Source organism: Meriones unguiculatus, chromosome 3 (assembly GCF_030254825.1).
Source record: "Meriones unguiculatus strain TT.TT164.6M chromosome 3, Bangor_MerUng_6.1, whole genome shotgun sequence".
NCBI classification, from domain to species: Eukaryota; Metazoa; Chordata; class Mammalia; order Rodentia; family Muridae; genus Meriones; species Meriones unguiculatus.
The window spans coordinates 19,503,886-19,530,450 of NC_083351.1; the positions used below are offsets into that span (position 1 = coordinate 19,503,886).

The 26,565-nt window shown below is 42.9% G+C and overlaps 1 protein-coding gene across 1 annotated transcript; it reads left to right on the plus strand.

The window, feature by feature from the left end:
- Nucleotides 1–1,873: 1,873 nt before the first annotated feature.
- Ythdf2 (YTH N6-methyladenosine RNA binding protein F2) lies at nucleotides 1,874–23,974 on the plus strand. The gene is made up of 5 exons (XM_021651417.2): nucleotides 1,874–2,084; nucleotides 2,521–2,545; nucleotides 3,152–3,231; nucleotides 7,416–8,999; nucleotides 23,071–23,974. The coding sequence occupies exons 1-5, from the start codon at nucleotides 2,058–2,060 to the stop codon at nucleotides 23,092–23,094; spliced, it is 1,740 nt and encodes a 579-aa protein (XP_021507092.1). The 5' UTR covers nucleotides 1,874–2,057; the 3' UTR covers nucleotides 23,095–23,974.
- The last annotated feature ends 2,591 nt before the right edge of the window (nucleotides 23,975–26,565 follow it).

Below are 26,565 nucleotides of genomic sequence, written 5' to 3' on the forward strand. Positions count from 1 at the left end.
GGGAGGTGGCTACAGCTGGCATTCAAAGTGAATAAACTATAATTAATAAAAAAATGTAGAGCAAGAGAAACTGAAAAAAAAAGCATTACTAGGTTTCTCTCGTTCACTTAGTGGGAGCTCCACTCAAACTGGACATTTTAACATGCACTTTGGTGCCTGATCTTATTCACTTAAACCACAGACCTGAGTATAAGCAGCAAAGAAATGCCTTGCACTTTGAGCGATTTATGAAGTAAAGGCCAAGATTCTTGGCCTTTTACTCCTGAGCCCATCAAAGCCTTGTCTATCTAGCAAGCGGATGGTATTGGGCTAACAATGTTGCATTGCTCATGTGTCCACTGTAGGCGGCAACAAAGCCTATCATTAAATAGCTCTGTACAGAATGAATTTTTGTAATTAAAAATGTCTTTGGATAGTACATGCCTTTGCACTCAAGAGGTAGAGGCAGGCAGATTTATGGGTTCAAGGCCAGCCTGGTCTACCTAGTGAGTTCCAGGACCCAGGGGCTTTTTTTTTTTTTTTTTTTTTTTTTTTTTTTTGTACCTTGTCTCAAACAAACAACCCGACAGAATAAAGAACAAAAACAACAAAATGTCTTTGTTCATCCTTCATTCTTTGGATCACCTCTGTATCTTAGCTCCTGAACACATGATTTCTTTTCAAACCCTCGAAAGGATGATATTATGTTCTTCTTTGTGTCAAAAGCACCGGTCTATTTATTTATTTGTTTGTTTTCGAGACAGGGTTTCTCTGTGTAGCCTTGGCTGGTCTGTACTCGATTTGTAGCTCAGGCTGGCCTCGAACTCAGAGATCCGCTTGCCTCTGCTTTCCTGATTACAAGCATGAGCCAGGGCGCCGGGCGGCAAGGGTCTGTTTGATAGCTTGGTAACATGGGCAGAATGCTTAATCTCGGCTTTCCCAGCAGTAACAGGGGAGACTGAGAGCCACTTTGAACTTGGTGAAAGCTTCTAAGGTTAATGTGTCGAAAAGCACTTGATAACAAAAGCCCTGCACACAGCAGGTACCGGAATAACATTCATTTTCCTGTTCTCAGATCAGGGATATTTCCGCCTAGGGTCCCACGGGACTTCATAGGTGCGCCAGACTCCGTGGAAGTCTGTGCGAAATTGTGTGCATATGTGTGAGGTTTTTTTTTTCCTTTTCTTGGAAATAAAGCCCAGCGTTCAATAGATTTTGGGGTCAGTGACTTCTCTGCAAAGGGACTGTGTGTTTTCTTCCTCCAAAGTCAAAGGGAGGGCAGCGGGGGCCGGCTTTTTACTATTTAGTGGAAGTACTGCTCCTGGGTGCTCTTCGCAGGTCCCTGAGGAAGGAGCGTGACAACAGTCCTAAGGAAGAGCGGTCTCCTGGGCCGATCTCCACGAAGTTTTCCCCGCGAGCTCTCAGCACCTCGCCGGTGGTTCCCTTTCAAATTGGGAGAAGAGTTGTCAAGTGCAATTTTGAAGCAGGGTTCAAGTCCTACATGCTGCAGAGGCCTCTGACACATCACGAGACGGGCTTTTGCACGTCTTCTTAAGACAAAGCGATTCTTTCCCAGGTGTTTGGCAAAGGAGCTCCAGCCGCGACCCGGGCCACCCAGGGCTCCTAGGCCCCAAGCCGCGGCGGTGGGGGCGGGGAGAGTGCGCGCGCCGCTTCCGCTCCTCCAGCCCGCCAGAGGGCGCCACGGGCACGCTCCTGCCTTCCCGAGGTGCTCCGCGCCGGGCCCCTTCCGCGTGGGTGAGTCAATGTGAGAGTCAGCGCTCGCGCCGCGCGCGCCGCCCGTCTCTGCCGCTCGGCTCCCACATTCCGGCTGCGAGGGGCGGGCGCGCGCGCGCGCAAAGGCATAGAGACGGGCGTTGAGCTTTCCGGCTAGAGCGTCGCCGAGTCGGAGCCGGAGTCCGAGCCGCGCGCTGTGTCTCCGCTGCGTCCGCCGAGGCTCCGAGTGTCAGGGACAAAAGCCGCCGCCGCGCCCTCTGCTCCCGCCGCCGGGGCCCATCCGCCGCCGCCGCCGTCCTGAGGAGGAGTCCGCCGCCGTCGTCACCAGTGAGGATCCGAGAGCCATGTCGGCCAGCAGCCTCTTGGAGCAGGTACAGGCCCAGCCCGCATGTCTCGGCCATTGTGTGAGGCGAGACGGAGCCCGACTAGGCCCGGGCCCGCCGCTCCCGGCCGGGCCGCGGCGGTGCCTCTCGCGGGTCGGGACTCGGGCTTCGGGCCGGCCGCGCCCTGCGCCTCCCCGCCTGGCCCGCTCCTCCCGCTCCTCCTCGGGCCTCGCCGCGCTCCCTCCCGTCAGCGGCCCGAGCTTCCCTTCCTCGTTTCCTCCTACTCCTCCCCTCGTGTCGCCGCCGGCGCTGGCCGGGTGACCGGCCGGCCTAGCGCTTTCCCCGCCTCCCCCTCACCACGCGTCCCCCCCCGGGCCTGCTCCTTTCTTATCCCTGCTCGGGCCCCGCTTTCATTTGTCTTTCCCTTTCCGTTTTCTTCCCGGACGACTCGGCTGCTGCTCGGCGACGTCCCCTCCTCCCGCAGAGACCAAAAGGTCAAGGAAACAAAGGTAAAGCCCCGCTCCGCCGGTGGCCGCGGGCCGGGAGTGGCGGGGCCGGGGGGTCCCTCCGCCGGGCGGTGGGGGCGGGGTCTCGGGGACGCGCCCCGGGGAAAGGACCTTTCCGAAGCCGCTCGGTTCGCAGGTGCCTCGCGCGGGGTGTTCGAGCCTTTTCGGTGTGTTCCCGCAGCTGGCGAGCAGCTTTTTTTCGTTAACAACGAGTAATTCATGAGCGGGTGGGGGTGGAATGCATTTTGAGAGGCACCAGGTCCTTAGTTTCCCGTAGGTCTTAGGAGGCCTTTGTTTTTCCTCCTCGTGGATCACTTTTCTGGAAGTAACTCGCATGTGAGGGGAGAGAGAGAGAGAAAGCCGGAGGGAATTGAAATTCGAAGGAGCCAATAAACTGACCTTTTAAAAAGATGAGCTTGCTGTGGGGTGGAGAGACTTTGGCTGGCGGATCTTGCTTCAGCCTGGGCGCTGCTCATCATCATCCCACGGAGGTTCAGACCCGGTGGCTCTCTGAACTAGTGTGGTTTCTTCCTGGCGAGGCTGTAATTGACAGACTTGGAAGGGAGCTCGTCGGACCTGGACGTTACTAATTTGGCTTTTCCCCTCTAGTACAAAATGGATCTGTGCATCAAAAGGATGGACTAAATGATGATGATTTTGAACCTTACTTGAGCCCACAGGCAAGGCCCGTGAGTAGTTCATCATTTTCTATTATCTGAGGATCTGAGGGTGCAGGGTAGAGTTAGGTTTCCTCTGTCTTATCAGTGAGTCTCACTTTTGTGTTGGGGGTAGTGGTTTATTCTCTTAATACTTGTTAGCTTGTTATAAAACGTTTATTACAAATAATATAGGCTGTGTGGTCAACAAAGCATGTGCTGAGACCATTGGACTGATACATTTCATTGTATAAGAACAGTAATACTGGCCTGAGTAATTGTCTCATTTGCCAGGAATGTGTCAGTGCAGAACTTAAGAATGTTGGCCAGTGTTTAATGTTCTGACTGCATTGGAGAAAACAAAACTTTCTTTTTAGGAAAATTGTGTTAATAATGTACTGAAGAAATTCTAGTGTATGATCGCCTGAACTTCACCGATGTAAAACTACTATTTCTTTGGTCTCTAATGAGCTCTTTGTGTATTAAAACTATTTCAGAGTGAGAGAGTGGGACATTTGTGTGTTTATGAAATGAAGTTAAAAGAGGTTAAACACTGTGGAGCTCAGTTGACACTCAGACCAAGAGTAGATGCAGGCAGGGGCGAGCTTAGCTCAGTGGTAGAGGGCTTCGGCACTGGTACGGTCCTCATCGACACCAAGACAACTTTGAGATACGTGAAATGTTTTTGATGGGAAGGTTAATTGCATATGTATTCAGATAGTCTTACTATGAACTGTACCTAAGGAAATTTGTTTGACTCACCAATCCTGTTTCCCCATAAGACAGATACAGATTGTTAGTTAACCTAAGTCCACAGATTAATGTATCAAAAGAATTGAAAATACTGCCTTTAAGATAATGTAGCATAGATTCAGAAGTTCATGGAACATTTATATAAAATTTTGAACGTACTCTGTAGGAAGGAAATACATATTTTCAGTAACTTGACGTACATGTGTATACTCAGGTTTGGACCTGATTTTTATGTAAGATTTTTGAGATAGCCTATCTAAAAACTTTCACATTAAGAGTACAAAAACCATCTAGGAAATGATAGGCAAAAAGTTTCCACATTGGACAGCCACCTGATCAAGAAAAGCAGGGAAGGAAGTAGAGGAATAGAGGAATGAAACTATTAGCAGTTGCTGTTAATGAAATAGTTTGCTTTCCTTTTTTTTTTTTTTTTTTTTTTGAGACAGGGTTTGTCTGTGCAGCCCTGTCTGTCCTAGACTCACTCTGTAGACTAGGCTGGCTTTGAACTCACAGAGATTCGCCTGACTCTGCCTCCCTGAGCGCTGTGATTACAGGTGTGCGTCACCATACCCGGCTTAGTTTGCTTTCCTAATCAGTATAACAGAGAGAGAGGGAGCATTTAGAAACATAATTCTGGTTAGTTATTATAAAGTATTGTGTAATTTAGGTTTTTAAGCTCTTGGCGTGTAGGAACTTGCCATTTCAGATCCATTCACCTATGTCTTGGCATATGTGCTAGTAAGAGCATTTTTTTTTTCTTTAGGAAATAAGCTGAGGCTTAAGTGACTTGTTTTTGTTTTTGTTTTTCCAGAGCTGAGGACCAAACACAGGGCCTTGTACTTGCTAGGCAAGTGCTCTACCACTGAGCTAAATGCCCAACCCCTGACTTTTTTTTTTTTTTTAATTGAGGTGTAGTTTTAGATCTTGAAGAGTGTTGCTGTTTTTTTGTTTGGTTGGTTTTTGTGCTGTATCATCAGGAGTAATTCACAGAGCTGTGTATGGTGCTTTCAATTCAAGAACTAGGGAGAAAAGAGGCAAGTAGATCTTTTGAGTTTGAGGCCAGTTTGGTGTCAGAATTCTGGGCTAGCATGAGTTTGATGATACGAGTCTTTAGCATTCAAGAGGCAGAAATAGGTGGATCTGAGTTCGAGGTTAGCCTGGTCTGCAAAGCGAGTCCAGGACAGCCAGGGTTACACAGAGAAACCCTGTCTCGAAAAACCAAAAAGAAAGGAAAAGATTGATTAAGGCTTTCACAGTAATAATCTGTATCCTTGTTGTGAAGAGTGATTTCTATAATTTTATATTTCTAAATAAGGTTATAGAGTTATGTCATACTTTTCTACTTCTAGTGTAGAAAGTAGTGTGCATTGCAAATGATAGCCATTCATTTTATAAGTGAAGTGAAAACACCTCCCCTCATATTTTAAGGTTTTTTGGAAACCTCTATTTCCCTTTCAGATTATTATGTTTATTTAGTTAATTTAGTAAATTTATTTAGTTAATTTAGTAAACTAACATTGTTAGTTTATGAGGGATGAATGCTTGTCAAGACATTTGGACTAGAACTTGAAATTTCTAGTTCTTTCTTCCCTCACCCCCCCCCTCCAATTTTTCTTACCCACATATAAAATAAATAACTGGGCATGTATGTGCCACCATACAGATGTGGAGGGCAGAGAACAGTTTGCAGAAGTTGGCTGTCTCTGTCTACTATGTGTGTTTCAGGGATATAACTCAGGTTCCTAAGCCTGACTACTCCTTGAACCATCTCACTGGCTTTTTGATTTTTGACACAGGGTTTCTCTGTGTATCCCTGGCTGTCCCGGGACTCACTGTGTAGACCAGGCTGGCCTTGACTCACAGAGATCTGTCTGCCTCTGCCTCCCTGAGTGTTGGGATTATAGGCATGGCATGCACCACCATGTCAGGCTCAGGCTTTTTTTTTTTTAAACATTTATTTATGTGTGTTTGGGCCTGCCATGGCATGTGTGTACAAGTCAGAGGACAACTTAACAGTGTCAGTTCTTTTCGCTGTATGGGTGCTGGTGATTGAACTCAGTTTATCAAGCAAGGTTGCAAATGCCTTTACCCTTTGAGCCATCTTTTGACCCTTTTTTAAGGATTTATTAATTTTATGTATTGAGTTTTTCTCTTGTGTGTACGTGCAGCAGTTGTGTGCCTGCTGCTTGCGGAGGTCAGAAGAGGGCATTAGGTTTCCTGGAACTGAAGTTAAAGGTTGTAAGCCACCACACGGGTGCTAAGAACTGAACCTGAGTGCCTTTATCCACTGTCGTGGACTCACTTTGTAGAGCAGGCTGGCCTCTAACTCACAGAGATCCACCTGCCTCTGCCTCCTAGAATGCTAGGATCACAGGCGTGGACCACCATGCCCAGATTAGGCCCCCCCCTTTTCTTTTTTCTTTTTTTTTTTTTTTTTATCTTGTTGGACATATCTGGTTAGGCCCCAAACTCACTGTATAGCTAAGAAGAACCTTTATGTTTGTACCCTTCAATTGCTGGGATTACAAGAATGTGCCATGTAGTCTGGCTCTTTTGCTGTGAATACTGATCTTCCAGAATTCCCACTTTTTAAATCCAGTTATCTCCACTGGACCTGGATTAGCAGAAATTAGAAGTTGCCCACCTCTTTGGGATGTAGAGTAAGTCCCCCTGTTATGAAAAATAAAGCTGGGATATAGTGATGCAGGCCTTTAATCCTAGCACTTGGGAGACAAAAGCTGGAGGATCTCTGGGAGTTCAAGGCCACTTTGATTTGCCAGAGCTGCATAGTGAGAACCTGTCTATAAGCAACAACTGGCAGGCATGGTAGCACATGCCTTTTTTCTTTTATTTTCTTTGTGTGTGTGGTTTGCTTGCATGTATGTCATGTACCACACTTGTGCACTGCTCACAGTAGATGGCATTGGATCCTTTGGACTGTAACAGATGGTTGTTAGCTTCCATGTGTGTGCTGGGAATCAAACCCGGATCTTCTGGAAGTGCTGAAATATTCTTAACTGTTGAGCCATCTGTCCAGCCCCAGTGGCATACAGCCCGGTCTACATAGCAAATTCTAGAATATCCAAAGCCACATAGTAAGACTCTGTCTCAAAAAAACAAACAACAAAGCTCTATATTTACTGTATCTGCTTGACTTTGCACAGCACTGCAGGTGTGGTGTGACACCCCTCTAGTCCCAACATTTCAAACTGAGGCAAGAAGATTGCCTTAAGTGTGAGGCCAGCTGGGCCTTGTAAAAACCACGAGGTTTAACAGGTTAGTTATCACATCAAAATTTCATATAGCTCAAAAATGCCAAGAAGTTTACAGAAAGATCATGTGACTGAGCTATTCCCTTTTGTAGTGATGGCTCAAATCCTTGAGTTCTGTTTGATGTGGAAGGAAGTGTCCTATTTATATATGTATATGTGGTTTTGATGTATCCGCCTTTTTTTCTTTCACAGAATAATGCATATACTGCCATGTCAGACTCCTACTTACCCAGTTACTACAGCCCCTCCATTGGCTTTTCCTATTCTTTGGGTGAAGCTGCTTGGTCTACTGGAGGTGACACAGCCATGCCCTATCTAACTTCTTATGGACAACTGAGCAACGGAGAGCCCCACTTCCTACCAGATGCAATGTTTGGGCAACCAGGAGCCCTAGGTAGCACTCCATTTCTTGGTCAGCATGGTTTTAATTTTTTTCCCAGTGGGATCGACTTCTCAGCATGGGGAAATAACAGTTCTCAGGGACAGTCTACTCAAAGCTCTGGATATAGTAGCAATTATGCTTATGCACCCAGCTCCTTAGGTGGAGCCATGATTGATGGACAGTCAGCTTTTGCCAATGAGACCCTCAATAAAGCTCCTGGCATGAATACTATAGACCAAGGGATGGCAGCACTGAAACTGGGTAGCACAGAAGTTGCGAGCAGTGTTCCGAAAGTTGTAGGCTCTGCTGTTGGTAGTGGGTCCATCACTAGTAACATTGTGGCTTCCAGCAGTTTGCCTCCAGCTACTATTGCTCCTCCAAAACCAGCATCGTGGGCTGATATTGCTAGCAAGCCTGCAAAACAACAGCCTAAACTGAAGACCAAGAATGGCATTGCAGGATCAAGTCTTCCACCACCCCCAATAAAGCATAACATGGATATTGGGACTTGGGATAACAAGGGTCCTGTGGCAAAAGCCCCCTCACAGGCTTTGGTTCAAAATATAGGTCAGCCAGCCCAGGGGTCTCCTCAGCCTGTAGGACAACAGGCCAATAATAGCCCGCCAGTGGCTCAGACATCAGTAGGGCAACAGACACAGCCATTGCCTCCACCTCCACCACAGCCTGCCCAGCTCTCAGTCCAGCAACAGGCAGCTCAGCCAACTCGCTGGGTAGCACCTCGGAACCGTGGCAGTGGGTTCGGTCATAATGGGGTGGATGGTAATGGAGTAGGACAATCTCAGGCAGGTTCTGGATCTACTCCTTCAGAGCCTCACCCCGTGTTGGAGAAACTTCGGTCCATTAATAACTATAACCCTAAAGATTTCGACTGGAATCTGAAACATGGCCGGGTTTTCATCATTAAGAGCTACTCAGAGGACGATATCCACCGTTCCATTAAGTATAATATCTGGTGCAGCACAGAGCATGGTAACAAGAGACTGGATGCTGCCTATCGGTCCATGAACGGGAAAGGTCCCGTGTACTTACTTTTCAGTGTCAACGGCAGTGGACACTTCTGTGGAGTTGCAGAGATGAAATCTGCTGTGGACTACAACACATGTGCAGGTGTGTGGTCCCAGGACAAATGGAAGGGTCGTTTTGATGTCAGATGGATTTTTGTGAAGGACGTTCCCAATAGCCAACTGCGACATATTCGTCTAGAGAACAACGAGAATAAACCAGTGACCAACTCTAGGGACACTCAGGAAGTGCCTCTGGAAAAAGCTAAGCAGGTGTTGAAAATCATAGCCAGCTACAAGCACACCACTTCCATTTTTGATGACTTCTCACACTATGAGAAACGCCAAGAGGAAGAAGAAAGTGTTAAAAAGGTAACCAGCTATCATTCGGACTATGGGGAAAGAGGAGGCATTAGAGAGGATAAGAAAGGTATTGCAGTGAGTGAATGGTTAATAAAAGCTCTGTAAATAATGGTGTCATTTAGCGGCTTAAGGCTTTATGGGAGGATAATTGGTCTTTTGAGCCCTAGTGTGAAGGAATGTGAGCATTAGTGGAGAGCAGAAACAATACAGTTTGAACTTAACTGGTATAGACAGAGGTAATTGTAAAGATACAAAAGGGATAATTGCAGTTGTGGTATGATGGCAAAGGGAGGGATGGAGGATGCAGTCTACAGAAAGTATGATGTCTGTGTTGGAGTTAGGATTTGCCTTTGGTGTTTTTTTGTTATTTTCAAGAATTGGTGTGTTACCACCCCTGCTTCTGACAGTTGGCATTACTATCTGTCAGAACTTTTTTTTACTCTTTGTAGAGCTCACTTTTTTTTTCCTTTTCAGTGATAAGAATGAACCAAGGATATACTAGACAAGCCCTCTGTCACTGAACCACACCCCCTGCTGTAGAAAAGTTACTTTTTATTATATAAAACTTAAAACAGGTTTAGAAGCCTTGGAGAAATGCTCAGCAGTTATTAGCACTCGCTGTTCTTGAAGAGGCCCAGTTTAGTTCCTATCACTCACGTGGTGGCTCACAACCATCCATAAACCCAGGTTCGGGGGAACCAGCAGACATGCATGTCCAGCACATGCATTCTTGTAAAACATTCATACACATAAAGCAAATCTTAACAAAACAAAACCCCACTTTTAAAACATCCCGGGGGCTGGAGAGATGGCTCAGTGGTTAAGAGCTCTTCCAGAGGACCCAGGTTCAATTCCCAGCAACCACGTGGCAGCTGTTTGTAACTCCAGTTTGAGGGAATCTGACAACCTCACACCTATAAAATATAAAATTAAATAAATTAAAATCCCTGTTATCTCGATTTTACCATGTATTTATTTTTTTTAAAGATTTATTATGTATACAATGTTGTGTTTTGCATGTACACCTGCATGGCAGAAAAAGGCACCAGATCTCTTTATAAATGGTTGTGAACCACCATGTGGTTGCTGGGAATTGAACTCGGGACCTTTGGAAGAGCAGACAGTGCTCTTAACCTCTGAGCCATCTCTCCAGTCTGGTTTTACCACTTATTACTCAATCACTTTCTTTTGATTTTTTTTTTTTTTTTTTTACCAAGTGGAGTGATAGAAAATGAATTCCAACTAGAGTGATTTATTTTAAACCATGTTTGCAAGAAAAAAAGAAAAAGGAAAAAAAGCTGGTGGTTGGTGATGCACTCCTTTAATCCCAGTGCTCAGGGAGGCAGAGGCAGGCAGATCATTGAGTTCGAGGCCAGCCTGGGCTACAGAGTGAGTCCAGGACTGCAGGGCTGCACAGAGAAACTCTTTTCTCAAAAAACAAACAAACAAACAAAAAAAAAAGTGCTCAATCTTGGAGTATTATGTATATGTAAATTTTAGGGCCACAGTGGTGGTTGTTTTTGAAGATTTATTATTGTTATGTGTGTTTATGGACATGAATATCTGCATGTCCACCACATACATACCTGAAGAGACCAGATGAGGGTGTTAGGTACCCTGAAATTGGAATTACAGGCACTTGTAAGCTTTGCCATGTGGGTGCTGAAGTCAGATCCAGGTTCTGGAGAAGAACAGCTAGTGATCTTTACAACTAAGCCATCTTTCCAGCTCATTTGTTATTTACTCATCTTGGCTCCTGTTTTATGTGTACAGGTGTTTTTCTGTGTGTGTATGTATGTGTACTACATGCAGGCCTGGCACACACAGAAGAGGGTTTCAGATCCCATGAAACTGGAGTTTACTATTGATTTATGCTGACTTAATATTTGCTCTTCTGATTGAATCCAGTGTTGATTTTTTTTTTTTTTTTTTTTTTTTTTGTCAGTTCTCTGGATGGAATGAGGCCCTTGAGCATGCTAGGGAAACATTCTAGATGTAAGCCCCTGGATCTATTTTGACTTTTAGTCTAGGATTCAGTTCACTGGAGTGGTTCAGGGAGTAAACTGAACTTTGAGAGAGGGTCTCATAGGTTAGGCCTCAAAATTCCTTAACTGAGGATGACCTTGAATCTTTTAAACTATTTTATCAGATTTTTGAGACAGACTCTCACTGTGTAGTCCTCCATGGTCTGGAATTTACTTTGTACACCAGGCTGCCCTAGAACTCACAGATATCTATTTGCTTTAATCAGCTGGGATTAAAGACTTGCACCACCACACCTAGTGCTAAAAAGTAACATATTTTAGTTTTTTAATTTTAAGTATTTTGTTTCTGTGTATGTCTGAGTGCCACAGTGTTGTGGACACTTGTGAGCTGCCATGTGCTGGGACTTGAACCCTGATCCTCTGCAAGAACAAGTGCTCTTAACTGCTGATGCTGAGTCATCTCTCCAGCCTCAATAAATATGTAGCCTAGGCTGCCCTTGAACTCATGACCTTCCTGCCCCTGTATCCTTAAGCAGTTCCACACTCTTTTTGTTGTTGTTGTTGTTTGTATTTTGAGACAGGGTCTCTCTGCCTATCCTTGGCTGGCCTGGACCTGGCTGGCCTTGAATTCACAGAGATCCTCCTGCCTCTGCTTCCCTGAGTGCTGGGGTCACATGCACACACCACTGTGCCTGACTTCTAATTTTTAAGTTTATTTTAATTGTGTGTCTGTGTTTATGGTGTGTCCCTGCCCGCATAGAGAGGTAGAGGTGCACAGATACACAGTTGGTTCTCCTACCTTTATTTTATGTGGGTTCTAGGACTCAAAGTCTCTTGGTTTATTTGGCCAGCACTTTTACCCATTTAGCTAGAATTTCTGATCCTCCTGTCTCCACCTTCTGGGTGCTGGTATCAGAGCTACCACCACTGCCACCATGTCCCATTTATATTGCTTGGGATTGAACTCAGGGCTTTGTGCATGCTAAGAGCACTACTGAGTCAGCATCAGTTCTGATAATATGTTAGGTGTAAGATTCTTATCCTAGAATCAACTAGCCTTATATTGTTTTCCTAGAATGAATGTAATAAAAGTTGTTAAATAATGTTTAGGGCTGGGGTGCTAACTCTGCTGGAATGTTTGGGGAGCATGCACCGGACCTTGGGTTCTATCCCATCCCCCATTGAAATAAACAGGGGAATGGTTCATTTCCGAAACCATGCATAAAGGCTGAGATGAGTGAGTAGCCTAACTGTTCTCAGGCTGGTGAAGAAAACACCAGTTAAAACTAAAGCTTTGATTATATTTGTATCCCATTGACTTTTAGTTAATGTTCTGTGGGACGAGAAGGCTCGCTGTTAGCTCTGTTTCTATTTCAGTCAGAATTGACTGTCCTTGCATCATTGACTATAATCTCTTATTATTTTATTAGACTTCCAAGAAAGTTTCATGAGAATGGAATTCATAATTCAGGAAGGCACTACTTTAGGCATGTATGCCTTTTATTATTTACAAGATGGCAGAAGACTTGATGTCAAGTAAGGTGGTAATGCAGTGACTTAGGAAGTAACTAGGGAAGCACTTCAACTTATACTGAGGATGATATCACAGTTGTTCTAAAGGTCCATGGATGGGAAATGTATCTTGGCAGACCACACTGAAGTAGAGATGGCCGTTATTGCCAACCATTTTTACTGAATCATTCTGTCACCTGATGTAATTCAGCGTCCTGAAACCTTCAAACATTGCATTTGTCTGGCTTTATATTTCCAGTAAGTTTTAGTGATAAATCTTTTGGGTGTCTCACTCCCCCTAACTCCTGTCTCTAGCCTTGCTGGCCTTCTCCTGATTCTCTTGTGCATACCTCCTGAATGCTGGGATTATAGGCTAGCCATATCTAGTTTGCAACCCTTTTTTTTTTTTTTTTTTTTAATCTAAAACATTTTTGTTTTGTTTTTGGTTTTTCGAGACTGTCCTGGACTTGCCATGTAGACCAGTCTGTTCTCAAACTCACAGAGATCCACCTGTTTCTGCATCCTGAGTGCGGGGATCACAGGCAGCCACCATTCCCAGCCCATGCCCAGTTAAAACATTTTTTAATTGTTGAGAGAGAGCTAGAGTGAATGAGAGCAAGCACACACCAACGTGTGAAACTGGAGGTCAGAGGCAACTTTTAGAAAAGGGTTGATTCTCTCCACCATATAGGTCTTTGGGCTTGAGCCATCATACTGGCCTGGTTCATAACATCTAAGCACTGAGTGCTCGTCACTTATTTGTATACCACACCATGTACTATGACATCAGTTTTAGTGGCTTTGGAATCTGTTAAAACTTGTGATTGGCTTTACTCTTTTTGTGTGTGGGTTTTGTTGGTTTTTTTGTTTTGTTTTGTTTTTTGTTTTCCTGGACTCGATTTGTAGACCAAGTTGGCCTTGAACTCACAGTGATTCACCTGACTTGCTTCCCTGAGTACAGGGATCAAAGGCATATGCCATCAGGCCTGTCGATTTTACTCTTTTGAGACAGCCTGACAGCCCAGGATGTCCTCAAACTCAAAGCAGTTTTTCCTTAGCCTCTCAAGTGTTAGGATTACAGGTGTGCACCATTGCACACAGGTTTTATATTTTCTTACTAAATGATTAGGGTGGGAATTACCATACATGTGACAAATGCCTTTACTTACAGCATTTAGGAGGCAGGTGAGTTTAAGGCCAGCCTGGTCTCCTTAGTGACTTTGAGGACAGCCAGGACTACACAGTGAAGTCCTGTCTTAAAAAAGAAAGAAAGAAAGAAAGAAAGAAAGAAAGAAAGAAAGAAAGAAAGAAAGAAAGAAAGAAAGAAAAGGGAAAAAAATACTGTTGGTTTTCATTTATTCCTTCAAGACTTTGAAGTTACTTCCTTAGACCCACCAAATGGACATTCAGTTCCATTTGTGGGTGTATTTGTATATTCAATGCATGCATGGAAATCAGAAAGACAACTTGGGAGTCGATTCTCTTTTTCCACAGTCTAGGAATGTAGCTCTCTTTGTAGAATGCTTGCTCAGATCGCACAAAATCCTGGGTTCAGCTTCTAGCACTGCATAACTGAGTGGCTCATGCCTCTAAACCCAGAATTGAAAGGGAAGCAGGAGGATTAGAAAGAAGCTCAAAGTTACCTGTAAGGCCATTCTGGGCTACATGGCACTCTTGATCTAAAGGAAAAAAGAAATAGAGGAATGTGAGTGAAAAATCTGCAGGTTCAGCATCTTTGCTCTGTATGTTGGGTTGTTTAGGGGGAGGGGGGGCAATGGCCAAAGAAGCTTAGATCCCATCCCTTGGAATGATATAGAGGTGGCTACAGCTTTTGAAGCATTGTATTGAGTTCTCATTAGTTCGGGGGACAGTGATGAAGGACTCCTAGCTCTTTTATTTTCTCATTTATTTTGTGTTTGTGTATACATGTTGGGTGCATGAGCCGCAGTGTGCATATGTGCAAGTCTGCTGTGGTTCTGATACATTTGTGGTTCCTGGGTCATGCTCAGGTCAGTAGGCTTGATGGTAAGTACTCTTACCTGCTGAGCCGTTGTTGACCAGATTGTAGCTTCTGAAAGAAGAAAAAACTAGTAAATTAAGGCAAGCAGAAGTGATGTCTCTCTGTTTTTCTGTATTCACTATTGACTCTAAAGTCTGCAAATGAGCCAAGAAAAAAGCACTGAGTGTGGCAGTTTAGATGGCTCCTTCACCAAAGAGGTGGACAGTAAAGTTGTTGCTGCCCCCCTTTGGACACAAGTGTAGCTCCAACAAAGGTAATGCAGGTCTCTCTAATTCTCACCACCCTCCTGAGTAAACAAGCCCTAGCCTGACCTAGTGTTAAAGGACAATTAGAACATGGGGTCGCCTGAAATGCTATAGAACAGTGTATGTTAACATGCTGTTATGGGGCCAGCAAGGTGGTTCAGTGGGTAAAGTGCTTGTTGTGTTAGCCTGACAACTTGAGTTCAATCCCTAGAACCTGTGTTTGGTTTTTTGTTTTTTTTCCATAAAGGTGGAACAAAAAACAAAACAAACTTCGAGGATGGCTCAGCAGAGGACCTGAGTTCAGTTCCCAATACCCATGCTGGGTTTCTGACAAATGCCTATAACTTCAGCTCCAGTGAGACAGATCAGTGCCTCTAGTCTCTGAGGGTGCCTGCACTTACTTGCATAGATACACATAATTAAAAATAAAATAAATCTTTCTTTAAAAAGATTTATTTAATTTATGTATATTAGTGCTTTGTTTTCATTCACACCAAAAGAGGGAATCAGATTTCATTACAGATGGTTGTGAACTTCCATGTGTTTGCTGGGAATTGAACTCAGACCTCTGGAAGGGGAGCCAGTGCTCTTAACTGCTGAGCCATCTCTCCAGCCCCTAAAATAATCTTTTAATAAAAAGTGGAGTGTGGTAGAAGACGCTAGATGTCAACCTCCAGCACAGACAAGCGCACCTACCACACACTCAGCTGTACGTGTGTACGTGTACATACACACAAAACACTAAATACATGGAGGGAAGAATCAGCTTTACAAAATGGCTCCCGACCACTGCATGCATGCATTCCCACACAGACATATGTATGCACAAGCAACTTTTTTAGTGTTGATGTTACATTATGTAATCAAGTACAGAAGAGACTAGCAAGACCAGCTGAGGCTAGTATCACTAAAAGTTTTATGGAACGCTTAATTGCATGTAGATCTGGAAGGATAAATATCGAAAGGTGAAGGGAAAAAAGGGAGGCAGGCAGATCACTGAGGCTGGCCTGGTCTCCATAGTGATTTTTTAGGACAGGGCTATGTGGTGAGACTTTTTTTTTTTTTTTTTTAATCCAGCACAAAACTTTGAGTTGCTGGAAATAGAGGAAACTGTTTTCAACTTATTTGCACTATAGCTGTGGTTTTGATATCTGTCAATTCAGCTGACTGGATTGGAAATACTTCAGGGTTAGGTAATGGTGGTACACATTTTTTATTTTTTATCCCAGCACTCAAGAGGCAGAGGTAGGCAGATCTGGCAGTTTGAGGACAGTCTGATCTGCACAGGTTTAGGATAGCCAGGGCTACCCAGAGAAACCCTGTCTCAAAAAAATTTTTAAAATATTTAAGGGGTTGTATTCACTAGTAGGGAACTTACTACATACAAGGCCTTGGATTAAGTTTCTATCACTTACAGCCTTTTCTTGTCATTGTTCCCTAAACAGTACAGGACAGTAATTATTTACAAAACATTTACATTTGATATGTGATTAAGGGGGGTGATTTAAAGTGTAGGGGGCTATGTTGCTCAGTGGTGAAATGTCAGCAGAGCATTTTCAAAGTCTTCCATTCTAAGCAGCACCAGCCAAGAAAAAGTGTGTAGGAGGATTGTGTTGGTTGTATGCAAACACTACAATTTTCTTTATTATTAATTTTATACTATGCCATTTTCTGTAAGGTACTTGAGCATCTCTGGATTTTGTTAGACAGTGGGGGGAATTCCTAGAACCCACATGGATTATTCAGGTTGTAAGTTTTTGAGTTTTTGAGATAGGGTCTGGTATAATCCAGAATTTGTTACTTGGCCAAGGATGACCTTAAACTTGGTGATTATCCTGCTTCTACTTTTTGGATGCTGGGTTTACATGCATGTGCTGTCATATCTGATTTTATGTGGTGTTGGAGCTTGAACTGAACACTTTGTGCATACAAAACAAATACAGCCAGCATAATTGTAGTGTCAGTCCTCTGGTAGGTCTTAACAAACATCAGAAACTGCCTGCTACATATACAAATTTTGGTCCTCTCACTTTTGTAATGCATGAAGTCATTTAGAGAAGATAGCCTTGTATAAGATTCAACTCCATGTGAATTAATTAATTTGTTATTTGTCTATTTATATTGGAGACATGGTCTCACTGTGTAGCCCTGGTGTTGCCTTGAAACTCAGAGAGATCACCTACTTCTGCCTCATGAGTGCTGAGGTTAAAGTTGTGGGCCGCTCTGTGCCCTACATGAACTTTAAAGAAAATATGTAGCTGGAAAAATGGCTCGAGAGCTTTAAGAGCACTTGTTGCAGATGACCCAGGTTCGGTTCCTATCCGCCTAGATGATGCCTCACAGTCATCTTAACTCCATGACACAAAAAATAAAATAATTAATTTAAAAAATTACGTGTATGTGAGCCTCAATGTGTCTATACCACACACATGCAGGAATCCGAAAAGGTCTGAAGAGGTATCAAATCTCTTAGAATTAGGGTCCATTTGATGAAGGTTTCAAGGGTGTGATTTAATGATAGGCAGCAGGAATAAGGAAGAATGCAGATGGTTCTGCTGAGGTGTCATAAGGCTGTAGTCTACTCCCTTCTAGTTTACACACAAACTATAAAGTTTTGTCTCAGCAGAGCTAGAGTTAGATCATAGACAAGTTCTTGGGTAATTGAGTCATTTATATCAAAAGTTACTTAAGGTCCATGATCCAGCAGAGGGATAAGGAGGTGGGCACGGGTAGACGCGGAGAGAGCATTGCAGTAGAGTCCTCTCCATCCCCAGCAGATTTTTTTTTTTTGAAAAAGCACTCGTGTGTGTTTGGAGGTGTGCACTACAGCACACATGCAGGTCAGAGAATAAGTCTGTGAACCTGGCTCTTCCTCCCCTTTTATGTAGGTTCTGGAGATTGAACTGGGTTGTCAGACTTTGTTTTTCTCTTTGTAGACCAGGTTGGACTTGAACTCATAAGGATCTACCTGCCTCTGCCTCCCAAGTGCTGGGATTAAAAGTGTGTAGGTGTGTGCCACCACACCCAGCAGTCAGTCCTCAGGCTTCTGAAGCAGCCTTCACTTGCTGAGCGTGTCTTGTGGGTCCCTTGGAGTGTGTGTGTTTAACCATTATTTTTATTTTATGTGTATGAATGTTTTGCCTGCAGGTATGTCGGGGCATCAAGTGTGTATAGTGTGCCTTTGGGGGATAGAAGAAGGTGTCGGTTCCCTGGGACTGGAGACTGGAGCTGCAGGTGGTTATGAGCTGCCATGTGTTGAACCCAGGTCCTCTGGAAGAGTAGCTAGTGTTCCTATCAGCTCAGCCATCTTGCTCTTTATCTATCTATCTATCTATCTATCTTTTGTGAGATGGTTCATATTATGTAGTCTTGGAAATTACTTTGTAGACCAGACTGGCCAGATCTACCTGCCTCTCCTGAGCCTTGGGAAAAGGTGTGCCTTTCACCATACCTGGGCCCTGTTATTTTTGAGACTTTTTGTTGTTGTTGTTTTGTTTTGTTGGTTTTTTTTTTTTTTTTTTTTTTTTTTTTTTTTTTTTTTTGGAGCCTATGCTGGGATTACAGGCCCAAGATAACTTTTGAGTTGATTGAGAAGGGTTTAAAGCTGTATCTATCCCTAAGTTCTATCTCCAGAATTACTTAAGTTTTACTAGAGAAGCATTCTGAGTATTTCTTACAGAATTATAAATGAAGAGCCATGTGTAGTGGAACATATCTGTAGTTCCTGTACTTCAAAGGCTGAGGTCCGGGTCCAGTGCTTGAGCTTAGGTGTTAAGGGTTATTTTTCTACACCTGCTATAGCTCCCAAATAATGAGGCAGAGCTGTTACATTTATAAAAATCTTTCAAGCCCTATAGCTAGGCAGATTCTCATCTGTTCTAACCTGTCAATGCTGGTCTGGACTTACTTGTCCTCTAGTCTCGTTCTGGCCTCTCCTGCTCCATCTTTGTCCTCATGGCCTTTATTGACCAGTTCAATTTATTGACCAGTAAGAGATGATGGAGAACAATTTTCATACAACATTGAAACAGGAGATTCAGCTCTTTATTGACCAGTAAGAGGTGATGGAGAACAATTTTCATACAACATTGAAACAGGAGATTCTTCAGTGGTAATGACAATACCAGAATCTGTTAGCATTTAGCTCACTGCCAGTTCAACAATTAGCAATCAGATATACAGGGACACACTTTAATACAATGTGAATGAAAGTCACCTTTGTACTCTGGAGTTAGAGGCAAGCATGGAGAGTTAATTGTCTTCTCCTTGTCTTTTTCCGTTATGTTGCCTAGGCTGGTCTCAAACGATCAGCCTGCTTCAGTCTCCTGAATAAGTCAAACTATGAGTGGGTTATTGCAGTTGCCTCTGGTCCTGAAATGGCTTTTAAAGTGTGTGTGTGAAAGAAGAGAGAGGAAAGAGATTATATGCTGCTATATGGGTGGGTGCCTAAGGAAGCCAAATAGACTCATTAGATCTGGAGCTGGTTTAAAGACAGTTGTGAGCCACCGTGTAGATATTAGGAGCCAGGCTTGGATCCTCTGGAAAAACAGCAAGTGTTTTTACCTGCTGAGCCATCTTTCCAGTGTCCAGTTCTTCTCTCCCATTTGTAAGTTTTAAACTTGAAAATTACCCCTTAGATATCCTGAGTTAGTTGCCTATCTGTGACTTTGAAAGTTGTGGCCATGTTCATTTGTTTGTTTGAGAAAGGGTTTACTCTAGCTCAGCCTGGACTTTAGTTCACTGTGTAGTTGGAGGATGACCTTGAACATGATCCTGCCTCCACTTCCCAAATACCAGAATCACAGGCTTGTGCTACTGTGCCTTCCCTGATAAAATCAGTTGTGAAATTGTTGCAATTCACATGTAGCTCTTTGTTAGTGGAGAGCCAAGTAATGATTCTGAGACCAGTCAGGCTTGGCAAACAATTTAATTTGCTTTAGAAAGAGCATTTACAATTTTTACTTTTAGTTACATTTTAAAATACTCTTCTTTATCTTGTCACCTGAGAAATTGTCAAATTTATTCAGGGACTAGACAGATTTTGGGGTTTCAAGCTTTCGGTTAAGTATATGTAAGAATTAAGGCTATTGAATACTTGAAAAATAATTAGATGATAGGAAAGTGAGGAGTTTGTGTGTGTGTTCTGGCTATGTTTTTTAGCCCAGGCTGGTCTTGAACTCATAACATTTTTCCTGCCCTCGCTCAGAATGCTGGGAATATAGGTTGAGTCACCATGCTATAATTAAGTTATTAATGAATGTGTTTATTTTATCCTGGTTATTCTAGAACTTCAGCCAGTTGAGTGACTGTTCTGCACCTAGAAAAACTGAAGAGGGGATGAGAAGATACTTTTCATAAGCGTGCTTTAACGCTGAAAAACTGATAGGGCTGTGCTCCTCGGCCTGTGGAAGGGAAGCGTAGAAGTAGTCTGGCCATCCAGTCACAGCACTGAAGAGTTCAAATTGGTTCCTTCAGAACAGTCAGGGTGTATTTGGGGAGGTACAATCACAACGTTAATAAAATTATATCAGTGAATGTATGATTCAGTTGTGTTTTATGAACACTTAACAAGTAGGGAGAGCCTGGGAGTGTAAGTTAATGGTAGAGGTGGCCTAGCATGCACAAAGCTTTGGGCTCAATCTTCAGTACCACAGAAAGAAAAAGGAAAAAGGAGAGAAAGAGAAGTAAAATGGTATAGAATTGGGAAAAGTGGCAACACTCTCTGGGAGGTTGAAAATCTCACAGTCTGTGAGTGAAAACTAAAAGGTGAGAAGAAGGTCTGAAAAGGTGGCTCTGTGGTTAAGAGCACTGCTTCCCTTCCAGAGGACCCAGGTTCAATTCCCAGCACTCACATGGCAGCTCATAACCATCTGTCGCTCCAGTTACAGGGGATCCCATATTCTCTGAAGGCTCCAGACATGTACATAATACACAGTTATGCAAACAGACAAAACCACACAGAATGATAAAAGAATGAAAACCATGAATATTTTGTATGGGTGTGCATGGGATGGCTTGCTTGCTTGTGCACATTGTTGGGTATCTTCCTCTCTTATTTTTGAGACTGCATTTCTCACTGGCCCTCCAGCCTACCTGATTGGTCAGTGAGAGCTCTCTGGGATATGCTTCTCTGCCTTGCCTTTCCTCCCTGCTCTGGGGTTATGGATGTGTACAACATTGTTCGGCTTTTACGTGAGTTTTGGGATCTGAACTCAAGTCCCCAAGCTTGTACAAGAAGCACCTTACTTGGCTTTGGAAAGGTGTGTGTGTGTGTGTGTGTGTTTGTCTTCCAGTCCGGGTCTCTGTGTTGCCTCGGCCTTGGCTGTCCTGGTCTGTAGACCAGGTGGTTGGTCTACAAGACATCCTCCTGCCTCTGCCTCTCAGTGCCTGGAAAGGATAATTTTAAAGAAGAAAGGCTATTCAATTAGAGGCAAGTGGAGGCCAGTCTTTAACTACAGCCTTTAGGAGGCTACGGCAAAAGGATTTCAGCTAGTTTGAGGTTAACCTGGACTACAAATTACAATCACATTACAAATTAGATTTGTGCAGGCAAAACACCAATACACATGAAGAAATGTCAGAGTGTGTGTGTATGGGTGCGTTTGTGGTACACACATATAATGTGTTCATGCGCGCGTGCGCATACACGCGCACACACACACACAGTTGGACCTGCACTGCTATTTGAGGCATCGGTTGAGGGTAAAGGGCAGGAGAGTTGGGTCTGTGTGTTTTTCATAGAGTAGAATCGAACACCATGTGGCTTTCAGGATATTTATTCTTGTGAGCAAATTTTTAATTTTATACTTTTGTTTTGTGGGTATTGGATATTGAACTCAGGGCCTTGTGTGAGTACTAGACAAGCTCCCTGCACAGAGCCAAATTTCCAATTCTGTAATCAAATTGAAAGTGAAAAGGAGGGCTGTAGAGATAGTTCAGTGGTCAAGAGCACTGACTGCTCTTCCAGAGGAACCGGGTTCAATTCCCAGCACCCACGTGGCGGCTCACAACTGTCTGTAACTCTAGTTCCAGGGGTTCCGGCACCCTCACATGCAGACACTAATGTACATGAAATAAAAATAAATAACATTTTAAAAAAGTGAAAAGGGAGCCATGAATGTCTGTAATACCAGTTCTTGGGGAGGCAGAGGTGCTGCTTCTCAGAGCTCCAGGCCAGCCCGGTCTACAAAGAGAGTCTAGGACAGCCAAGGCTACACAGACAAACCCTGTCTCAAGAAAGAAAGATGTCTCAAAGGTTAAGAACTCTGGCTGCTCTTCCTGAGGTCCTGAGTTCAGTTCCCAGCAACATGGTGGGTCACAACCACCTATAATGAGATTTCATGCCTTCTTCTGGCATGCAGGTGTACATGCAGACAGAACACTGTATACATAACAAATCTTAAAAAAAAAGATGTTAGCTTGGTGCTTGAGATCCTACCACTACGCTGTATCTCTTGATTTTTTTTCTTATTAAATATTTTAAATACTGTTTTTGTTTGATTTTTGAGACAGGGTCTCTCTGTCTGTAGCCCTGACTGTCCTGTAACTCACTGTAAGCAAAGCTGCCCTCAAACTCACAGATCCACCCCTTCTCTCTCCCCCCTTCTCTCTCGTGAGTTCGGATTAACATGCTGAGCTTTAAGTGCTCTCAGTAAACATTTTGATAAAATTAGATGTATATGTTAGGGTTTGGTCTCATAGTGTAAGGAGAACAGGTTAAAACTTTCTTGGTGTATGCCAAGATATAACAAGCACCATTTTATTTAATAGTCAACCAGCCTAATTTACATTGCAAATTTAACATGAGTTAGGTAAATAAAGACCCGTTTTTTTCTTGTTTGTTTTCTGTTGTGAACTTTTAGAGTTTAATGGTATGGGAGTGGACTAGCAGGCTAGTTGTAACAGTCTAGGTTGGCGGTCAGCTGCAGTGGTGCACCACACCTTTAACCCCTGGTTAGGGAGGCAGAAGTAGATCACTGAGTTTGAGGCCAGCCTTGGTCTACAAATGGAGTCCAGGACAGCATAACCCTGGCTGTCCTGGACTCACTCTGTAGACCAGGCTGTCCTTTCTCTGCCTCCCCAAGTGCTGGGATTAAAGGCGTGGGCCACCTGGCCTGGCTAGTTTAAAGTTTATGGTGACCCTCCTGCCTCAGCCTTCCCGAATAGCTATATCCAACCACACTCACTAAGTTTTGTAAATACTGTACACAGAATTACTCATTTTTTTAAATTTGGGGCAAGAGTTGTAGGTTCTGTTGTATAAAGTTTTAATTTAGATAAGTTTTAGCTAACTACTTGAACTCTTCTTACTTCCTTAGGAACGTCAAGGTCGTGGAAAATAAAAAGTGGTTCTGCACAGACTGCAGCAACGGTTGCATCTGCTCATCCCAAGAGGACACAGTGACCTTCAAGAAAATTAGGACTTTTTCTTAAATTCATTGACTTCAGAGACGATTGCAGACTTGCAGTTTAAGTATTGGAATTTCACAAAAGACATAGGACTTAACTGGAAAATGGGGAAAAAAAAGGAAAAAAGAAAGAGAAAAACCTAAACAAAAATTCCCTCTAGGTAGTTTAGGTAAAAAATGTCCCTTTTATTTTGGCTTTGGTTGTGATTCAGAGCATAATGCTTTGTGTTTTTTTTTTTTGTTTGTTTTTGTTTTTTTTTTTTTTTTTTTTTTTTTTTGTCTTTTTACTATATTTTTCGGATTTTTAAGTCCGTAAGTGCATACAATTTTCTCTAATTTTTAAACCCTTTCCTCCTCCCATTTTGACATTTGCACTTGGAGAACACTTGAGTTGCGCAGATTTTGGGTGTCCACCCCAGAAAGTGGGAATTTGATTTTTTTTCCCTTCCGAACTGGAAGAAAATTTTTATGAAGAATTTTGTCTAGGAGAGTTTAATAACAGTGTTACCCAGGGTTGTGTCTGTAAGGGTGATTCATTTTCTCTGACCCTTCGTTACTCAAAAGTAAAGTACTAGGAGCCCTAAGAGATGTTCTGTTCTTGTACATTATACTGATTAAGTCAGGATTAATTTGATTTCCGAGCTAAGAACAGTGGTAAAAACTTGTTTTCAGAAATGCATTTTGGAAGAGAAAATACTGTAAAACATGTAGTGAATGTTTCTTCAGTTTCTTGTTCAGCCAATGAGGAAAGGGCATTGCCTTTCTTTTTACCATTAATCACTTCTCAATAAACGTGAGATCCTGTTGAGCATCACTTCCAGCACCATCTAGTATTATTTGAGTCTGCTCTATTTTGGGGAGAGATGTTGAAATGTACGGAGTTCTGAGAGGTGAAATAGTGACTCATTTTAGAAAATGTGTGTTAAAGACCCTGCACGTTATTGCATGCCCATTATCCCAGCACTTACGAGGTGGGAGCAGGAGGGATAAGGTCAGAGGCTATCCTTACTACATAGCAAGTTTGAGGCCAGGTGGGCTACATGAGACCCTGTCAGCAAAAAGTTTGTATTGGAAGGACATAGTTTGAGCTTCCTTTGTACCTAAGGACTGGACACCCTGACTCCTGTAAACCAAGGTGTGACAGTATTCTGGTTCCTCATAGAGAAAACACAGCACTGCTAATCCATTCAACAGTATTTGCATTTTATTAGGTGTCAGGTGTTAATGCTAATTACATAGGAACCTCACCCCTCAAAAAGAGGTAGCACCCAGTATCCAAAGATACGAGTGTCTGGTCCAATTTATGGCTACTTGAGACAGTATTCCTCAGGGATGCAGGTCCTAAAAGTGAAATTCTAGTCGTTTGCTATTTGTAGGCTTTGATCACAGTGGAGTTTGTTTTCTCTGTAAGGTTTAAAGGGCTTCTCTCCTTCAGAGAGTGTTTGATTTTAAGATGTCCCAATTATTGAGAGTTAAATGTGTGAAAACTATAGGAAGAGATTGTGAAAATGAAATCTAGTACTATGGATAGTATTACCCTGGAGTGCCTGGTCCACACTTGCAGGCTGCTAATGAAAGGAACTCAGTAGTGCGGGGGTATAGCTTAGTTGGTCCTTCCTAGGCGCTATGGAGAAAAATCAGTGTTGATTGCAAGCCTTATAGTCAGCACTGTATTATCAGAGGCACAGTAAAATCTTGTAGATATTTTTTCCTGCTAAACTTTTTATTATAAAATGTATCTTCCCCCAAATTGGAGTTCTCAGTGTTTTCACTAATTTAAATATACAAAAGATCCAGAGAAAAGCAAGTTTACCTGTGTTTTTTCCTACTTTATTTAGGTTGGGCATGAGATGATGATTTTTTTTTTTTTAAGCTGTTGCTTCCCAGTCTTTTTGCATTACAAAGAAAGTGTCAATTTCCTGAGTATTGAGGGCCTTAAGATTGCTGCATGCTGGGGGAGTTCAGGACCTTGGATTTGGTTTATTAAAATTGTTTTTCCAAAAATCCCACCTTTTTTTTTCTTATCTAAAATTTTAGGCTCAGGAAGGGGATGTAGTGCAGCTGGTACAGAACTTGCCTAATAAAAGCCTGTGGTTGTTTGCTAATATTACATCCACAGCAGGGTGGCAGCACCCAGAATCCTGGTACTGGGCTCAGGGTTAGTGGGTAGGGTTGAGAGCAGGAAGATCAGAATCATTGGTCTTGGTTACATTACAAGTTCAGGACCAAGCTAGGCTCTAGGAGACTGGGGCGGGGGGGGGGGGGGGTGCTTCCTGACTGCTGAAGAGCCTGGTCTAAAAGCTAGTTCACTGCCCACTCTGAATGCGGCTAAACTGTTTCTCCCACTAAACACAGTTTTCACTGGTCTCACAGCATGTTTCTGTTTTGTCACTTGCAAGTGTCATGACATTGGATAGTTATGCTTATTTTACTTCGTTGAAAGGGAATCACTCTTACATCGTGTCAGAGTTCGGAGAATTTCAAAATTTGAATATAAACGAAATGCATGAATCAGATCTGCTCACTTCATTTTAGTTATATTTGATAGCACATCCTGTTTTTAAAGCTTATTTTTTCAAAAACAATACATTTCTTCTATTCACTCAGCTTCCCTCTAAATGTTAACATAGCCGTAATAAACTTTCCCAAACCAGTAAATACCCATAAAGTACTATCAGCTAAGCTACAGGCTTAAGTTGTGCCTCTTGTCTTTTTTCTGTATCCATACACTATTTAAAATCCCACAGTGCATTCTGTTGCCTTTATATTTTATCCTTGGCTGCTCTTTAGTCCTTGCTTTCTCCACAGTACTGGAGGTGGAGCTGGGACTTTACATGTGTAGTATCCTGCCACAGAGTTCCATCTGTCTGGGGGTTTGGCTGAAATTGTGCAGCCTGACACTGAATTTGTAATCCTGTCTTGCCTTCCCCAGTAACTAGGATTACACAGATAGGTGCCACCTATGGTTTCAGTCATTTTTCAGATTGGACGTTCTGAGAGTGCCAGCCAGCTAAAAAAATGTCTTTAAGTAGTATTTATTTACCTGATTAATTTAATTACTAGATCGAGGTTTTTCTTTGTCAGGTGACTCACATAATTGTGTTTCAGTGTATTGTGTCCATTACATGATGCTGATAAGATTTATGCCAGACTTGTGCTCTGAATAGTTTCCCTTTGTAGTAACTTGCAGGGAGGAATATTCTTGAGGCTGTTTTCTGATCCTAATTTTGGCATCTGGATTTCTACTGACTGTAACAAATGCTACTGTGGATTTGATCAAATGTTAATTCACTACTACTGTTCCTTTAATTATAATCAGCAAGAAGGATGTATGTCCTATTTTTTTATTTAGTTATCATTATGGATTAATCATTTCTGCAATTTATATTTTTGCTTAAATTGTCC